The following is a 16,590-nucleotide window of genomic DNA, read 5'->3' as shown; positions in this document are numbered from 1 at the left end:
TTTTAACAGAATAATAAATTTATATTATAATGTCATTACTCATTATCTTTCACAATTTCAGATTCATCCTTTTTAGTGTGTGTTTATATTTTTATTATTATAACTTAATTGTGTTTTTTGGAGACTTAGTAAGCAAATATATAGAGTCACGAAGCTTTAACTCCATTTGTTAATACAATTTTTACTGTGATTCAAGTTCATTTCAGTCTATATAATTTTAAAATTTTCATAGTTTAACTAATTATTAAATAATAATTAATTTACTAGTATATCGACAATTTGAATTCCCTAAACCAAAATTCTGACTTCACTCTTAATTATCCTCACAATATACACCAAGTACACTCTCACGAGGGACCGAGACTAAAACCATCAAAATTCGGATCTTATCATGGTGGACCTAATTATTAAAATCAAGTTCTCAAATTCCCTTAAATGCTTCATGTTGAGGTATTGAACAAGAAGAGGAACAAGATCTAAATATCATTTTCAGTTCACAAAGGTACGTTTTGCCAAAATAGTAGTTAGTTATGAGAATAATTATTAGTATTATCAACAAATTAACAATTTCTATTTCAATAAAATAAGTATTCTTATTTTTCAGTTTTATTCAAACAACTAATTTGAAGTCGTTGTTTATTACTTTATTTAATACTTCTATTAAATAATAATAATTCTTTAGAATGATTGACAAGACTAGGCTAGCTGGAAGAGTATACTCTTCTATCACAATGACACAATCGTTTTGTTTATTTTTAAGCTCGAGTAAAAGATAAAAAAGACCTATAAAAATTTAAAATGTAATAAATAATATAATACTCGTTTTGTATTTAATTGTATTGTTGATATCTTAACTATTTTATAAAAAAAACCCTAATGCTCTTATTATATTGCAAAAAATTGTTAATTATGCCTGAATTTAACTTATGTAGTGCTTGAGAACGAGTATTTCATTTCAAATTATGAATTTCAATTATAAAATCATAAATGAAGAATTTGCATAATGACAAGGTTTGGGTAGTCATTCTCAAATTCACAACTTTAATTACTTTAAAAACAATTGTAAAATTTGATCCCAATACAAATTTGAAAATTTTTGATTTGCTGAACAATAAATTTGAGCCTATTCCAAATTTTCAAATGAAATCAATGTTCCCAAGTATGGTATTAAGTTAGTATCAATTTTGTACATAAAAATATATTTTTGGCCTTAAATTTTGTACATGAAAATTTAATTGAAGTTAATATCACTTTTCCCTTGCTAATCGATGACCATGTTTTCTATTTTATAAAAAATAGTATTAGCAAAGACAGATATCATAGTTTTAAGAAAAATATGAATATTTGGTAATAAATGAAAAGAATAAATGAATTGTATTAATGAAATTAAAAAGAATTAAAAATGTATTAATGAAAATAAAAAAAATAATAAGTGATATATACAATTTTTATTTTTTTTGAATAAAAATAAAAGAGAGAGAGAGATGAACCTGCAACTCATACCCATATAAAAGAGTGCGATCAAAGAGTTCCTCGGCTCAAGAAGGGTCTTAAAGAGAGAGATGAACCTGCAACTATCCGAAAGCCTGCAACTTACACCCACGTTAACCATGCATAGAAACAACTAACTATATATATACAACAAATATAATACGTACAAATAACAAAAATACGATAATGGTGAGAGAGGTAGTAAAGACGATAAGTACAGGCAAAGAACAGTAACAAATGGTGGTTAAGAGGGATATGTTTGGTAGTTTAAGACGTGGATAAGGTGTTGCCAACTAGGGATGGTCATAGGTCCAGGACCCTGTTGGACCCGCCCCTTTTTTAAGGTTTTGGGTCTAAATTTTTGAGACCCATCGGATCTGGGTTGGATCTGGATCCAAAAAATATTTAACGGGTCCAGGTTCGGGTCCTAAGGTGAAGACCCGGACACGGACCCGAACCCTAAACTTTTAAATTTTATATTATGAATTTCTGATTTTTAAATTCTAATATTTATTTTTTTATTATTAATATATAATAATATAATGGCTTGGGCCCTTGATCAGTTGATTACTTGATTCACTTGATTGCCTTCTCAAATTCTCATTCTCAATCCAGTAACCCTAAGTCCCTAATTTATTTCTCATTCACTTGATTCACTATATTTTTCATTTAGTCTTTTATATTTGATTTTTAATCATGTATTTAGACAAGTGTTTTTACGTTTTAGTAATTATTTTATATTTGAATTTTATGGATTTGAACAAGTATTTGTAATACGATAATAAGTTGCTTACAAAAATACAAAAAGACTCGCAAAAGGTACAATTTTGACAAATTAAAGAGGCTTTGTATAAGACCCGTTAAGGACCCTAGAGCCGTCAGATCCGTAGGGTCTGGGTCTGGGTCTGAAAAATTTTGACCCTAAGGGTCTGGATCCGGGTCTGGATCCATAAAAAAATAAAAGGGTCTGGGTTCGGGTCTGGCCAAACCCGCCCCATGACCATCCCTACCGCCAACTAGCCCTATCCCTGGTCAGGTCCTTAGAGAGGTAAAGTTCGTGCATGTCACTTTTAATCTGCTCCTCTCACGTTCTTCTAGGTCTTCCTCGGCTTCTCTTGCCCTCCACTATAATGCATTCGATCCTTCTCACTGGGGCGTCATGGATCTTTCTCTGCACATGCCCAAACTATTTCAACATGTTCTCCCGCATCGTTGCAGAGAGAGGTGCAACCCCTAACTTCTCCCTGAACTCTTGGTTTCTTATCCTATTCATCATCGTTTTACCATAACATCCACCTCAACATACGCATTTCTGTTACTTCCATCCTCTGTTCGAAAACCTTCTTTACAGGCCAATATTCTGTCCCATACGACAAAGTCGGTTTAATTGCAACGCGATAAAATTTACCCTTTAATCTACTACGGATTTTTTTATCTCAAAGCACCCCGATTGCTACTCACCACTTAAGTCATCTTGTCTGTATACGATTATAAACGTTAGAAATGATACTTAAACTGTTAAACAAGAGTACAAAAGTGATATAAATCAAATTTTCAAATGTCATTGTCGATAAATCCAACAAGAAACAGAGACATAACATGCAATTTAATAGGCTCACCAATAAATCAATACGAGTGAGTCACTACCACCCTTTAGTTGTGAAGTATATTTGCATTAGCTTGACTTAGGTTTCTATCCATCAAATGTAAAATGTAGGGGTGAACTGTTAAAAGTTGGGCATTGATAACGTGTCTGAATTGAACTCTGTACCCATACAGCAAGGGATGTAAATATTTAAGGATTATTTGCGAGCAGAGGATTTTACTAGCCGTAATGATTATAATCTTATCTCTTTTAATAAGGATATGAAATATATGATATTATTTAATTTTTTAATCTTTTCCAAATGCTGATTATAAATTTTATAAAAGTATTAACGTAATATGTTGAATATGATAATAATGTAACTTGGTTTTACTCTTTAAAAATTCTAACATATAAATGTAATAAGTAAACAAAACCTTGAAAAATTATAGAGAATTTTTGATTAAAAATTGATATCCAACTCAAATAAAAAAATAATTGCAATAATAGTAGAGTGGGATGAAAATTTATTAAGTTTATTTAATAATATAAATTACTTTAAATCAATCCAATAATAAAATTTATTTTAAGAGGATGAACAAAATTCAGAATTATTAATATCAATTTTAAATTTTTAATATGCTATACCACCAAATAATCATAAGCTCATAAAATAATATAACTACTTACGATTGTTAATGGCTTTTTCTCCATTTACATAAAATATCCTTTAACCCTTGTTTAATAAAGTTAACTTCAATTATCTTTAAAAAAAATCTATTCCAAAGCGATAAATTTGGGAACTTGGGGGAGTTTAGTGTCACTATCATCATTTATGAGTGCCATGCATTTATTTTTACTTTCTTTGTATTATCTATGAATTTATCAATGGTAGCCAATGGATGCATAGATTAATAGTATTAAGAGTACAATATTTCCATGTCTTTGTTCATTTAAATTAAAAAAAAAAAAAAAACTACAAACAAGTGGAGTAGCAAATTTGCAACCCCATAGGCCATATTCCCATATATAGTTTGGTTGTCCTTGTCCACAAACATACTCCTATGTCTTTGTCTTAGTAACCTTGTAGGGGCACAATATTAACAAAGAGTGGATGTGCAACATATAAGTAGCATACATTTAAAGCCTACAAAACAAGACTTTATTTATGATATAATATATTACTGTTAGTAGCAATTTTAAAAGGACATATAACGTTTTTGTTTCACCTAATAAATTTTACATAGTTTGGCTTAAATTTTTTAAATTATTAATTATTGATTGTTTATTGGAGAATAATTAGATGAAAACAAGATAATAAAAAATTTATGAAATTAAATATTGAGAAAAATTAATAAGTTTGTGGACGAGATATAAAAAAAATTACATTTATCACAAAATATTGAAAATATAGCAAATTAGTTCATTATAAGTCTAGCCAATTCAAATAGAAAATGCAAATGCATTGTGATAGATAGACAAAGTAGTACTCTACTTCTTTCATTGTATTATACTTGCTACGTTTGATTTTTTACGCAACTTAATGTGTTATTTTGATAATTTATATATCGAACTATACACATCTAAAATTTATAAAAAATTAATATTGTAAAAGTATGTGATTAGACGATTCAAACAAGATCTCACTTAACTATATTTTTTCTTACATATTAGATATAAAATTAGCTTGAACAATGAATAATTTCTATAATGTAGCAAAAATTTCATAACGGAGGAAGTACAATACTGTTCCCCAAGTATCATTAAATGAATCCTACTCACTTAACCTTAAGTTTTCCACCATCTTGGTTTTACAACCTTAATATTGTTAGTAATAACAAAAAGCAGTAAGTATAATTTGCAACTATGTATAAATAAAAATTTAATTAATTATTTAATTTAATTATATCTTTTGTTGCAAAAATCTGACGAAAATAATGAATAAACTTCCAACATTGTCCATGTGAATTAAGGTGTATAAAATTAAATATGTACGCCCGACTAATTAATACTTCTAGTAATAAGTCACACGCAAATATTCATGAGAGTAGGTTATAGTTGGGGAAATAATTGATTAAAATTTAGGGACGACCTTACAAGTTGGCTGTTCATTCATCATTCATATTATGTGTTATTTAAGTTAGTTGTCAATTAAGGTTTAGTCTATTGTGGCCTTGTGGGTGTTCCGTATTCATTAATGACCGAGTTTGCTTCTTATGTATTCCCCCTCGTGTGAAAATGGGCCTATTATAATGAGAAAATGATAAAAAAAAAAAACGTAAATAAAGTGATATTTTATAAAAAAATTTAGAAAAATAAGATGAAAAAGTAAGTTAAATTCATGAATAAAAATTATAAGAATTAATAAAAGAGTAAAATATGACTAAAAATAAAAGTATGACAAATTTAATGAGACAGAGTAAAATAAAAGTATAATAAAATTTCATGGGATATTTAATGAGAGTATATTTTTTGTTTGTTTCATTCTTATTGATTTGATTTTTAGTAAAATTTTAAAAGTTAACTTTTAATATTTTTTAAAACTAAGATTAATTCATTGATAAAAAATTATAGACGTCTATTGACAGTGGCGGATGCATGTTGGAGCCCAAGGGGTTACGTGTCTTTAGGCGTTTTTTTGAAAGAAATTCAAAGTAGGCTTTTTAATTGGTAAGAGTAAAAATGTAAAATTAATACTGAAGTCTTTTGATGATAAATAATCTCTCGTTTTAGAAATTTTTTCTTATTTATTTATTTTGTCTTTTTTTTATTAGGTTAGTTGATTTATTGTGTTTCATTTTCTTTTATGATATGTCATATTTAAAATTTTAACAAGTTTGTCTTTTTTTTATTAGGTTAGTTTTTAATTTTATCTATTACTTAGTAATCTGTGGATTCTAGAACTCCCAACACTAGATCCACCCCTCTCTGGTGAGGGAACTTTTTAGAGCCTAAAAACCGGGTCTGCACCTTAAATTTTTGGGGTCCTTTTATAAAAGGGAGTATGTTTTTTAAATAAGAGAAGAGATTGATCTTTGGTCCTCTATTTAATTAATAGAAGTATGTTACAAAATCACCTCGCAGATCATAGTTTCATTTGTGTTTTCAAAAACAAAATGAGGATTAACAATCATTCAAGGGACATCAAAAACTTCATCTTCATGTCTTTTTAGCTCTAGTGTCTTTCCACCAAATTTTATTTAAACGTATTGATTTTTATAATTTTATGATATATTTATTTTATTATTCTTATTAAGATTCTGACATCTAAACTATTTGTAATAATCTCATTTATTTTTTGTTATTAAGTAATTTCTTCTGTTATATTATTATAATAGGTTTTTAAAGTCATATAAGAAATAAGAAGGATCCTAACTCGATTTTTGAGGAATTATTGTGGTCATATAAAACATTTTTTGACTCTTCAATTAGGTGATATAAAAATGCACAATATTTTCTGAGACATAACTTATTTTTCGTATTTTTGAAAATTTAGAGTCAAAAATTTAAAAATTCAACTTAAACAAAAGAAATATAGACTAATGCAAATGACTCCATACTTAAAGATGAACTCAACACAAACACCCTAGTGATCTAAGTATGGTAAGTCATATATATTATCTCTCATAAAAAAAAATTAACTGCAATTGATTAATAATCACATTTTCACCTACCCAATCAATGTGGTAAGTTGTCGATAAGGAAAAATATTTAATTTAAAGGGTTGATTGAAAAACAATAAATGTTAGTTCAAGCATGCTTTAAATTCATTAGTAGAAAAAAGAAACATTATCACTACAACTGGATCATTACAACTAGCTAGGCATTCCTTATATATATGTGCAATATTTTTAAGCTTGCTACCTCAAAATTGCACCAAAAAATATATTCTACTACCATCTATCATATACATTTTATATCAATCTCCATCCAACTTTTCTCAACCCCTATTTTATATAATTAGAATCAAAACTTCGACATTATCAATATTGTTATTCATAGCAGATTTTTACGTACATTTCTTTAATGGGTTCGATTTCCAAAGTTAGTCATGAAACTTTTCTCGACAAACAATTCACCCTACAAAATTTTCCTAACTTACCCATACTAGAAAATTTAAAATTTTTAGCCATACTAATTCTTGGTTTAGTTGAATCATTTCTCATAATACAAAAATATAACCTATTTTATCATATTATCCCCATTTTATGGATTATTTCTTACACTTCACTCCAATTTTTTCTTCTTTCAAGACCTCCTAAAATATTTTTGGTTGATTTTTCATGTTTTAAACCCCCAAGTCATTGTAGAATCCCATTATCATCCTTTGTAGAACATGTTCATATGTTTGACTACTTTGACCAACAAAGTGTGGATTTTATGTCCAAAATTCTCGGGTCATCGGGCCAAGGCCCGGAAACTTATCTCCCACCATCTCTACATTATATCCCTCCAAAATCCACATACTATAACATCATTGATGAAGCTAAAATGGTTCTTTTTCCTATAATGGAGGATCTTTTAATTAAAACAAAATTATCCCCCCAAGAAATTGATATTATTATTGTTAATTGTAGTGTTCTTTGTCCATCCCCTAGTCTATCTTCTTTAATTGTCAACAAATTTAACCTTAGGCCCGATATTAAGTCCTTTAATATTACTGGAATGGGCTGTAGTGCTAGTATGATTGCTATGAGTTTGGCCCAAAACCTTCTTTTGGTCCATAAAGAGTGTAATGCAGTTATCTTAAGTACTGAGATTGTTAGTGCGGGCTGGTATCCGGGTAATGAGCCATCCAAACTATTTATGAATTGCCACTTTCGGATGGGGTCAGCTGCTATACTATTATCCAATCGAAAACAAGTCAAAAATACGTCGAAATATGAACTAAAATTGATTTCAAGGGTCCAACGGGCTTTTGATGATCGGGCCTATAAATGTGCTTATAGAGAAGAGGACTCAAATGGGCTTATTGGGGTGACCGTTTCAAAAGATGTCCCCGGAGTGTTTGCTGAATTGCTCCATGATCAATTAATCTCTCTGGGATCCCTAATGTTACCCACGTACGAGAAGTTCAAATTTGTTACGTCTATTATTAGAAAGAAGTATTTTGTGAAATCAGCTAAAATTTACGTGCCAAATTTTAAAACAGTAGTGCAACAATTTTGTTTACCGGTAACGGGTAAACAGGTTATAAGGAGGATCGGAAAAGGGTTAAGGTTAGGAGAGGCGGATATGGAGCCAGCTTTAGCTACATGGCATAGGTTCGGAAATATGTCTTCATCGTCTTTTTGGTATGAAATGGCTTATTTAGAATCTAAAGAAAGAATTAAGGAAGGGGAAAGAGTTCTTTTGATTGGAGCGGGAAGTGGAATGAAGTGTACTAGTGTTGTATTACAATGTATTAGGCCCATTTTCGGTGAGTCCGAAAAGGGTCCGTGGGCTGGTTTTATTGACAAATATCCTGCTTCGGCGATTTAACACCATCTTAATGCTTATAACGTAGATCTTATCCCGTTTAGAGAAAATAATATTTTTTCAAGATAAGATCTAAGATTTGTTTAAGTGCATGGAAAAAAATAAATCATACGTTGTGGTGTCTTTTCAACATAGCTTAAGAATATAGTATACGATTTCATCTCATTGTAAAATACTTTTATATAGTAGTATAAGAGTGTTATTTTTCATTGTTGTATGTATGGATTTTTTTGAACTAAGTATAGGAGGAGATTCTTAGCACTAATATATGAAGAGATTCTCTCCAACTTATCAGAATGTAGATTACAATTTACAATACATGTTCATGGCTCATGTAGACCACAATACAACATGGTCATGGCATTTTTGATTTTATTCATTAAAGTCATTCTGATTCATTTCATTTTCAATCTTTAAAATATCCTTTTGATTAACATTTTTCGTCATAGGAAGATGTGGACCATTTTGAATAATAAATATGTTATACTCTCTCCTATTCACCTTAAAAGTCTCATTTGACTTTTTTACGAATTTTTAGGAGAGTCAAAAGTGAGACCCTAAAGGTAGGAAAGAGGGTGGTATTATGAGTTTTTAATGTAAGGGAAGAAAATTAATATGGGTAATGAAGGGTATAATTGAAAATAGGATAAAGCTACTAAGGGCATAAAAGTCAAAAACCCATACCAAAAATAGAAATGGAATAATTAAGATGACTTGATCATAAAAGAAAATAGGACACATAAGCTGAATAAGAGGGAGTATAATTCTAGACCTTAACTAAATTCTCGAGCATTAACATTTATTCTCATACTTTTATAGATCAAGTGTAAGATCTAGCTTTAACACCAATTGAAATATCCATTTGAATCTTTTGAAATACTCTAAAAGAGGTATTGAATATAATATTAACTTTTTTGATAGTTTTTAGTTAGGATTCTTGAAATCATTTTCTAAATTACCTTTGACTGAATAAAATTATTTGAAATAAAACGGGAAATTAGAATAGACAAAATTAATTTATGGAGTTCAGTCCTTAAGGACCTACATTTCCACCTTCGGGTTCTCACAAACCTTTTGCTTATTTTCTACAATAATATCAATTTTTAATTAACCATGAATAATACCTACTTTGGGGTTATTTCCCTAGAATATACCTAATATGTTAAAAATCAAACTATAGGAGATTATATGACAAAAAATTTGGTAAATTAATTAATAAATTAAAGTTGGTATTATTATCGGAAAAAACCCCCTAAATTGATATTATTCATAATTAATTAATAGTTTGTATTATTATAAGAAAATTAACAAAAAATTGTATTATTCACGATAATTTTTCCTTTTTCTAGAGCTCTAGATTACAATAGAGAAAGTATGCTTAACTCCACTCCCGTAGCCCTTACTACCAAATTATCAACTCTTTCAGAGTGAATTAAACATAAACAACTCCCTCCTGATTTAGAATGCATAATAACGTAATCGAAATCTCCAAGCAAAATCACTTTATCATATAGTGATTAGCTTTTACAGTACTAAAATAATATTAAACTCTTAGAATATTTTTCAAGTTGATAAAAACCTAAGAATATAATCAACAGCTTGAATGTGAGAGTTTTTCAATATCAGTTGTATCTTCAATTCTTGAAATCTTCTCGTATATATAGCATTCTCCTACATCTATTAAAATGTGTGAAAAAATATGTTGTTAATGGTGACTCAAACTAGCAAGCACCATTGAAGAAGATGAGTATAGGTCAAAGAGGAGGTCCGCGGGGCGCGGAGTGCGTTCTGTCTCCATTTCCCGGCTCGCGTAGTTGTACCCGGCTCGCGAAATGGCGGTTTCTTTTCACGGGAGGTGTCTTTTGGGACGGTTACTTTATGTTTATTATGTAATAACTTCCTTTTATTAGGCATTAGTATATAAACTCCCATTTTTGGGATAATACATGATGATTCACAAAATTGAGAGAGATCACAAGAGAGCTATTAATTTGTAAGTGTGATTGAGATTCATCTTATAATCCTTTGCGATCATAGTGAAATTATTTGATTTTGGTGCCGGTGGATGTAGCTATCACATTGATAATGAACCACGTTAAATATAATTTCTTATTTTGCATTGAATTTTCTTATTGTTTCATTATTGTTCAACGAACTTGCTTCCGCTGTCGCACAACATTTGGCATCAAGAGCTCAGGTTTAAGTCCCTGGAGAGTTTTTGAGTGCAACAATAGCTGGAGATTTTACAATAAGAATCGAGAATATACCGGGAAAAATAGCTTCGGGCTATGGCAAATAAAGATGAAGGCTCTGTTGAAACAGCAGCAAATCTGGCGTCCGTTGGCTTCAAAGAGTACTACTGCGGGGTCGGAAGACGGGTTAATTGACGGGCAATTAGCAGTAATGGAGGAAAAGGCTCATTCTAACATTTTGCTAAGTTTGGATGATCATATCATCACGGAGGTCACTAATCATGCTACAGCGGCGGAACTATGGATGAAATTGGAGTCATTGTATATGACTAAGTCGCTAACCAACAAATTATTGCCGAAGCAATGGTTGTTCAGCCTCTGAATGCAGTCAGGTACTCCCTTACGGGAACATCTTGAAAAACTTAACTCTATTTTACTAGATTTGCGTAACTTAGATGTTAAAATAGATGATGAGGATGCTGCGTTGATTTTACTTGTGTCTCTACCGTCTAGCTATGAGAATTTTGTTGAGTCTTTTGTTGTTGGTAAAGACTCACTGACCTTAGAAGAAATGAAGGCAGCACTTCATACTAGGGAACTTCGTCAGAAAGTTATAGGTGATAACGGGGAGAGTGGCAGTGGGTTGTTTGTTAAGTGCAGGAAGTCTAAAAAGAAAAAGGGGGTTAAAAAGAGTAACAATACTGGGTCGAGTGCTGGAAACGTCAATGAGGGATTTGGTAAGACTCTGCAAGGAACCGGGTCACTTTAGGGCTAATTTTCCGGTGAGGAAGGGCAAGTCCCAAGCTGTTGTAGTTGAGGAAAAACCGAAGAACTATAATTCGGAGGAAGACTTGGCGTTAGTGAGTTCTGCTAAGTCTGGGGATCTTTCTGATGATTGGGATCTGGAATCGGGGTGTTCGTTCCATATGAGTCCGCGTCAGAGATTGGTTTGACACGTATGAGTCTTGCAATGGGGGTAAAGTTATTGTAGGTAACAACGCACCTTGTAAGATTACGGGTATTGGGTCCATGAGATTGAGGACTAGTGATGGGCGAAAGATGACATTGACTAGAGTGCGGCATGTCCCTGCTTTGGGGAAGAATCTGATTTCATTAGGTACCTTGGATGATTTGGGGTACAATAGAGTGTTTTCGGATGGGGAGTTGTCCATTTACCGAGGTTCGGAGTTGGTATTTAAGGGTATCAAGAGGAACACCCTCTATGTCTTTGAGGGTGTTACACTGTCTAAATCTACGGTGTGCGCATCGGCTTCTCACCAGGAGATGACCAAGATTTGGCACATGAGGCTTGGTCATATAGGGGAGAAGGGGATGCAGCTATTATCTAAGAGGGGTCTACTATCCGGAATCAAGGATGTCAACCTTTAATTTTGTGAGCATTGTGTGTTTGGGAAGAAACACAGGTAAAAGTTCAGCAAGTCACATTACTGATGAAGTGCTCTATTATATCCATTCAGATTGCTGGGGTCCATCTAGGGTTGAACGTATGGGAAGTTTCCGCTATTTTGTGTCATTTGTAGATGACAAATCTCAATACACATAGCTTAGGTTGCTTAAGTCAAAGGATGAGGCCATCAAAGCTTTTAAGCAATGGAAAGCTTTGGTGGAGAATCGACAGGGTAGGAAGATCAAGAAGCTACGAACAGACAATGGGCTAGAGTTTTGCAAAGAAGAGTTTAATCAGTTCTGTGCAGATGAGGGTATTGGTCGGCATCATACCATCAGGATGACACCACAGCAGAACGGTGTTGCAGAGCGGGTTAATCAGACACTGCTTGAGAGAGTTTGGTGCATGCTCTCAAATGCAGGGCTTAGGAGGAGGTATTGGAGTGAAGCTGTGATGACAGCTTGTTATATCACCAATAGGGGTCCGTATTCGGAAATTGATTTCGGAATTCCGTTTGAGATTTGGAGTGGTAAGTTGCCTAGTGTCTCTAACTTGAAGATCTTTGGTTGTGTTGCTTATTATCATGTTAGTGAGGGTAAGCTGGATCCACGAGCGAAGAAAGGGTGTTTTTTTGGGTACGGTGATGGTGTGAAGGGGTTTAGGATCTATTCACCTTCGAGGGTCGGGTCATTCTTAGTATGGATGTCACTTTTGATGAGAGCACCATGTATTCCAAGAAGAGCTCGGAGTCTTCTGATCTGGGAAAGGAAGGGGAGAACTTGCTGCAGATAGATGGAATACTTGAGGTACATCAGTCATCCATTGCTGATTTACGTCGAGTGCAATTTATTGATGATGATGCTGAGGTTCAAGTGCCGAGTACTCCTGAACCTGAGGTTGTTTCATCTTCTCCTAACTCTGGGGAGGAGGTGGAGCAGTCTAATCAAGGGTCATCTAGTCAATCTGACACCATTCTTGAAAGACCTAGACGAGTTATCAAGAAGCCTGTTAGGTTGATTGAAGAGATGGAAGGAATAAATTGCTTTGTTGAGAATTTGACAGGTTATGCATTGAGTGTAGCTGATGATGTAGAGTCATATGAACTTGCCACGTATAAACAAGCAATTAGTTGTAGTGAGTTGGCGCAATGGCTTGCTGCAATGGGTGAAGAGATGCAGTCTCTTTACAAGAACAGAGTGTAGAAACTTGTGAAGGTACCAGAGGGGAGAAAGCTTGTAGGGTGCAAGTGGATTTTTTAAGAAGAAAGAAGGATCATCTAAATTTGAGAAAGTTCGTTCTAAGGCTAGACTAGTTGCAAAGGGGTTCGGTCAGGTAGAAGGGGTTGACTTCGTGGAGATATTCTCACTAGTGGTTCGACATACTTCTATTGCTAAAGTCGTGGAGATATTCGAGATCCCAGGGAAAGAGCATTATGCATGCAGATTGCTAAAGTCGTTGTATGGACTGAAGCAATCCCCTCGGCAGTGGTACAAGAGGTTTGATTCTCTTATGGTTTTGCATGGTTTTAATAGGAACGCTGTTGGTTGTTTGATGTATGCTATGGTCTGTACTAGGCCGGATATTCCGCAAACTATTAGTGTTGTGAGTAGGTTCATGGCTCGACCTAGGAGAGAGCACTGGCAGGGGGTGAAAAGGATTTTTCGTTATTTAAGAGGGGCAACTGATATTGGTCTTGTGTATGGGAATGGTAAAGAGTGTTTGGTAACTGGATATAGTGATTCTGATTATGCAGCTGATGTGGATACCAGGAGGTTGGTGACCGGGTATGCGTTTACTTTGGGTGGTTCTGTGGTTAGTTGGAAGTCTACATTGTAATCTTCGGTTACGTTGTCTACTACTGAAGCTGAGTACGTGGCTTTAACTTCTGCAGCTAATGAGTCCATATGGCTCAAAGGCCTTGTAGGTGAACTGTGTATCGCACAGGATTTTGCTACGGTGTATTGTGATAGTCTAAGTGCCATTTGCTTAGCTAAAGACCAAGTACACCATGATCGGACTAAGCACATTGATGTCAGATATCATTTCTTGCGTACTGACAAGAGGGTAAAGGTAAAGAAGATCGGGACCGCTGACAACCCAGTTGATTTCTTTACTAAGTCTGTTCCATTTAGTAAGTTTAAACATTGCTTAGACTTGCTAAATATTGATTACTATGTGATGTAGTAGGCCCTTAGGGGCGGTGTTGGGGAGCTCCTGTTGCAGGCATGTTGGTCTTAAGGTGGAGCTTGCCCGGGGCTTGTGATGCAAGTGGAGCATTATGAGTTGTTATACTTGGTGACAAGTATGTGATAGGTCTTGGTTGGAGACTTGTCGGGATGAGTCTTGGTTGAAGACTTATCGGGATGTACGGCTTATGCATGAGCTTTACATCGGGTTTTGGCTTGAGATATGTTCACTTTGTGTTGATGAGATCGTTTGTTGAATACGAGTTTTCATCAAGGTGGAGATTGTTGTTAATAGTGACTCAAACTAGCAAGCACCATTGAAGAAGATAAGTATGGGTCAAAAAGAAGGTCCGCGGGGCGCGGAGTGCGTTCTGTCTCCATTTCGCGGCTTGCGTAGTTGTACCCAGCTCGCGAAATGGCGGTTTCTTTTCACGGGAGGTGTCTTTTGGGACGGTTACTTTGTGTTTATTATGTAATAACTTCCTTATTGGGCATTAGTATATAAACTCCCATTTTAAGGTTAATACATGATGAGTCACAAAATTGAGAGAGATCACAAGAGAGCTATTAATTTGTGAGTGTGATTGAGATTCATCTTGTAATTCTTTGCGATCATAGTGAAATTATTTGATCTTGGTGCCGGTGGATGTAGCTATCACATCAATAGTGAACCACGTTAAATCTCTCGTGTTAATTTCTTATTTTGCATTGAATTTTCTTATTATTTCATTATTGTTTAACGAATTTGCTTCCGCTGTCGCACAACAAAATAAGTTTTCAAACTATTTAAATTGTAAACCAACAAAAACTTTTTAAATTTCTGAATTCTGAATAATCTCCTAATTATCGGATATATAAATTTAAACATGAATTGTTCTTTTCTAAAATAGTCGGATACCCGCAAAACTTTAAACAACACAAATGCAGCAAATAATTGAGTATTTAACACAAAAAAAAATTATATATGATCAAATCTAATAATCTAACTAAAATAGAATTAATCTTGACTAACTTAACAAATTTGACTTGACATACCTTCAGTAATTGACACTAGTCATCCTAATAAATTAAACAACACAAATGCGGAGATAGGAATTTTTATAAGATTAGAATGCACTTTACAAAATTTAAAATCACTAAACATAAAACCACATATGGACAAAATTAAAGTTATTTTGGATATTTTATAGACCTCGAGTAAAAAATTAAATACGAACTGCATATTTTATTTTTAAATATATCATTAAAAGAATATTATTTTTTAATCAAACAAGATAATACTTTAGTTAACCCAAATTAACCAATAAAATATAACAAATTAATATTATTTGTAATTGACTACTTAGATTCATTGGTTTCTAATTTGTTTTTTAGTAATCGATGATTAACAATGTGAGCAACACAAAGCATGAATATAAATTATATTCATGCTTTATGTTACATCATCGATTTCACTATAAACATAAAGGATATATTTAAAAGACAGAGTTGTCACCTTATTAAATACTAACTATTCAAAACTTTATATCTTCAAAATTTAACTTTAACTAAAATCAAAATGAAGAATTATTAAAAATCTTATCATTTACGAAATTAAAATAAAATGACAAATTAATGGGATTATTTAGGAACCATGTCCAAAAATTTAAGACGATGGTTGAAGCCTTAGAATTTGTTAAATATTCTAACACGCCTCTTTACATGAAAGCGGGTTAAAAGTCTAAATGTAACACAAACCTTCCTCATACTTGGCGCTAAATATTCCACTTTCACTGAGAGGTGGTTGAGATTCGTATTTGTGATCTCTTGTCACGCATGCTCTAATACCATGTCAAAAAAACCTACTCAACAAAAAACTTAAGCTTTTAGTTGAGACCCTATAATATGTTATATACGCATCTTTTTGCATTTACTAACCTGTTAGGAATATGTTGAATATTAGCAAACTCATCTCCGTCGAGTTCTTTGCATTTTTCTATTAGCTCTTCTGGACATCTCGATATTTTGAAGGGAATTATGAGAAAACTATGATACGGGAATAATTTGTGTTGCTCTTTCATTAACTCCAACCAATATTTATATAATACAAGATGGTAACCGTAGAATTAGTAAAAAACCGTCACCAAACCATCACCAAAGATAATAAAACTGCTGAAAGTGTGATAATGGAACCGTCACCAAATATACCAAACCGTCACCAAATATCTGATGTATACCGCGGAGTGCACATATCCTCAATACCCCCCCTCA

The 16,590-nt window shown here is 32.9% G+C and overlaps 1 protein-coding gene across 1 annotated transcript; it reads left to right on the top strand.

The window, feature by feature from the left end:
- Positions 1–6,943: 6,943 nt before the first annotated feature.
- Positions 6,944–8,851, top strand: LOC130807007 (3-ketoacyl-CoA synthase 5-like). The gene has a single exon (XM_057672288.1). The coding sequence runs from the start codon at positions 7,103–7,105 to the stop codon at positions 8,555–8,557; it is 1,455 nt and encodes a 484-aa protein (XP_057528271.1). The 5' UTR covers positions 6,944–7,102; the 3' UTR covers positions 8,558–8,851.
- Positions 8,852–16,590: the final 7,739 nt, after the last annotated feature.

The sequence above is a fragment of the Amaranthus tricolor genome, chromosome 2, assembly GCF_026212465.1.
Source record: "Amaranthus tricolor cultivar Red isolate AtriRed21 chromosome 2, ASM2621246v1, whole genome shotgun sequence".
NCBI classification, from domain to species: Eukaryota; Viridiplantae; Streptophyta; class Magnoliopsida; order Caryophyllales; family Amaranthaceae; genus Amaranthus; species Amaranthus tricolor.
Note: the sequence above shows the minus strand (reverse complement) of the source record. Positions and strands in the feature narration are given on the sequence as shown.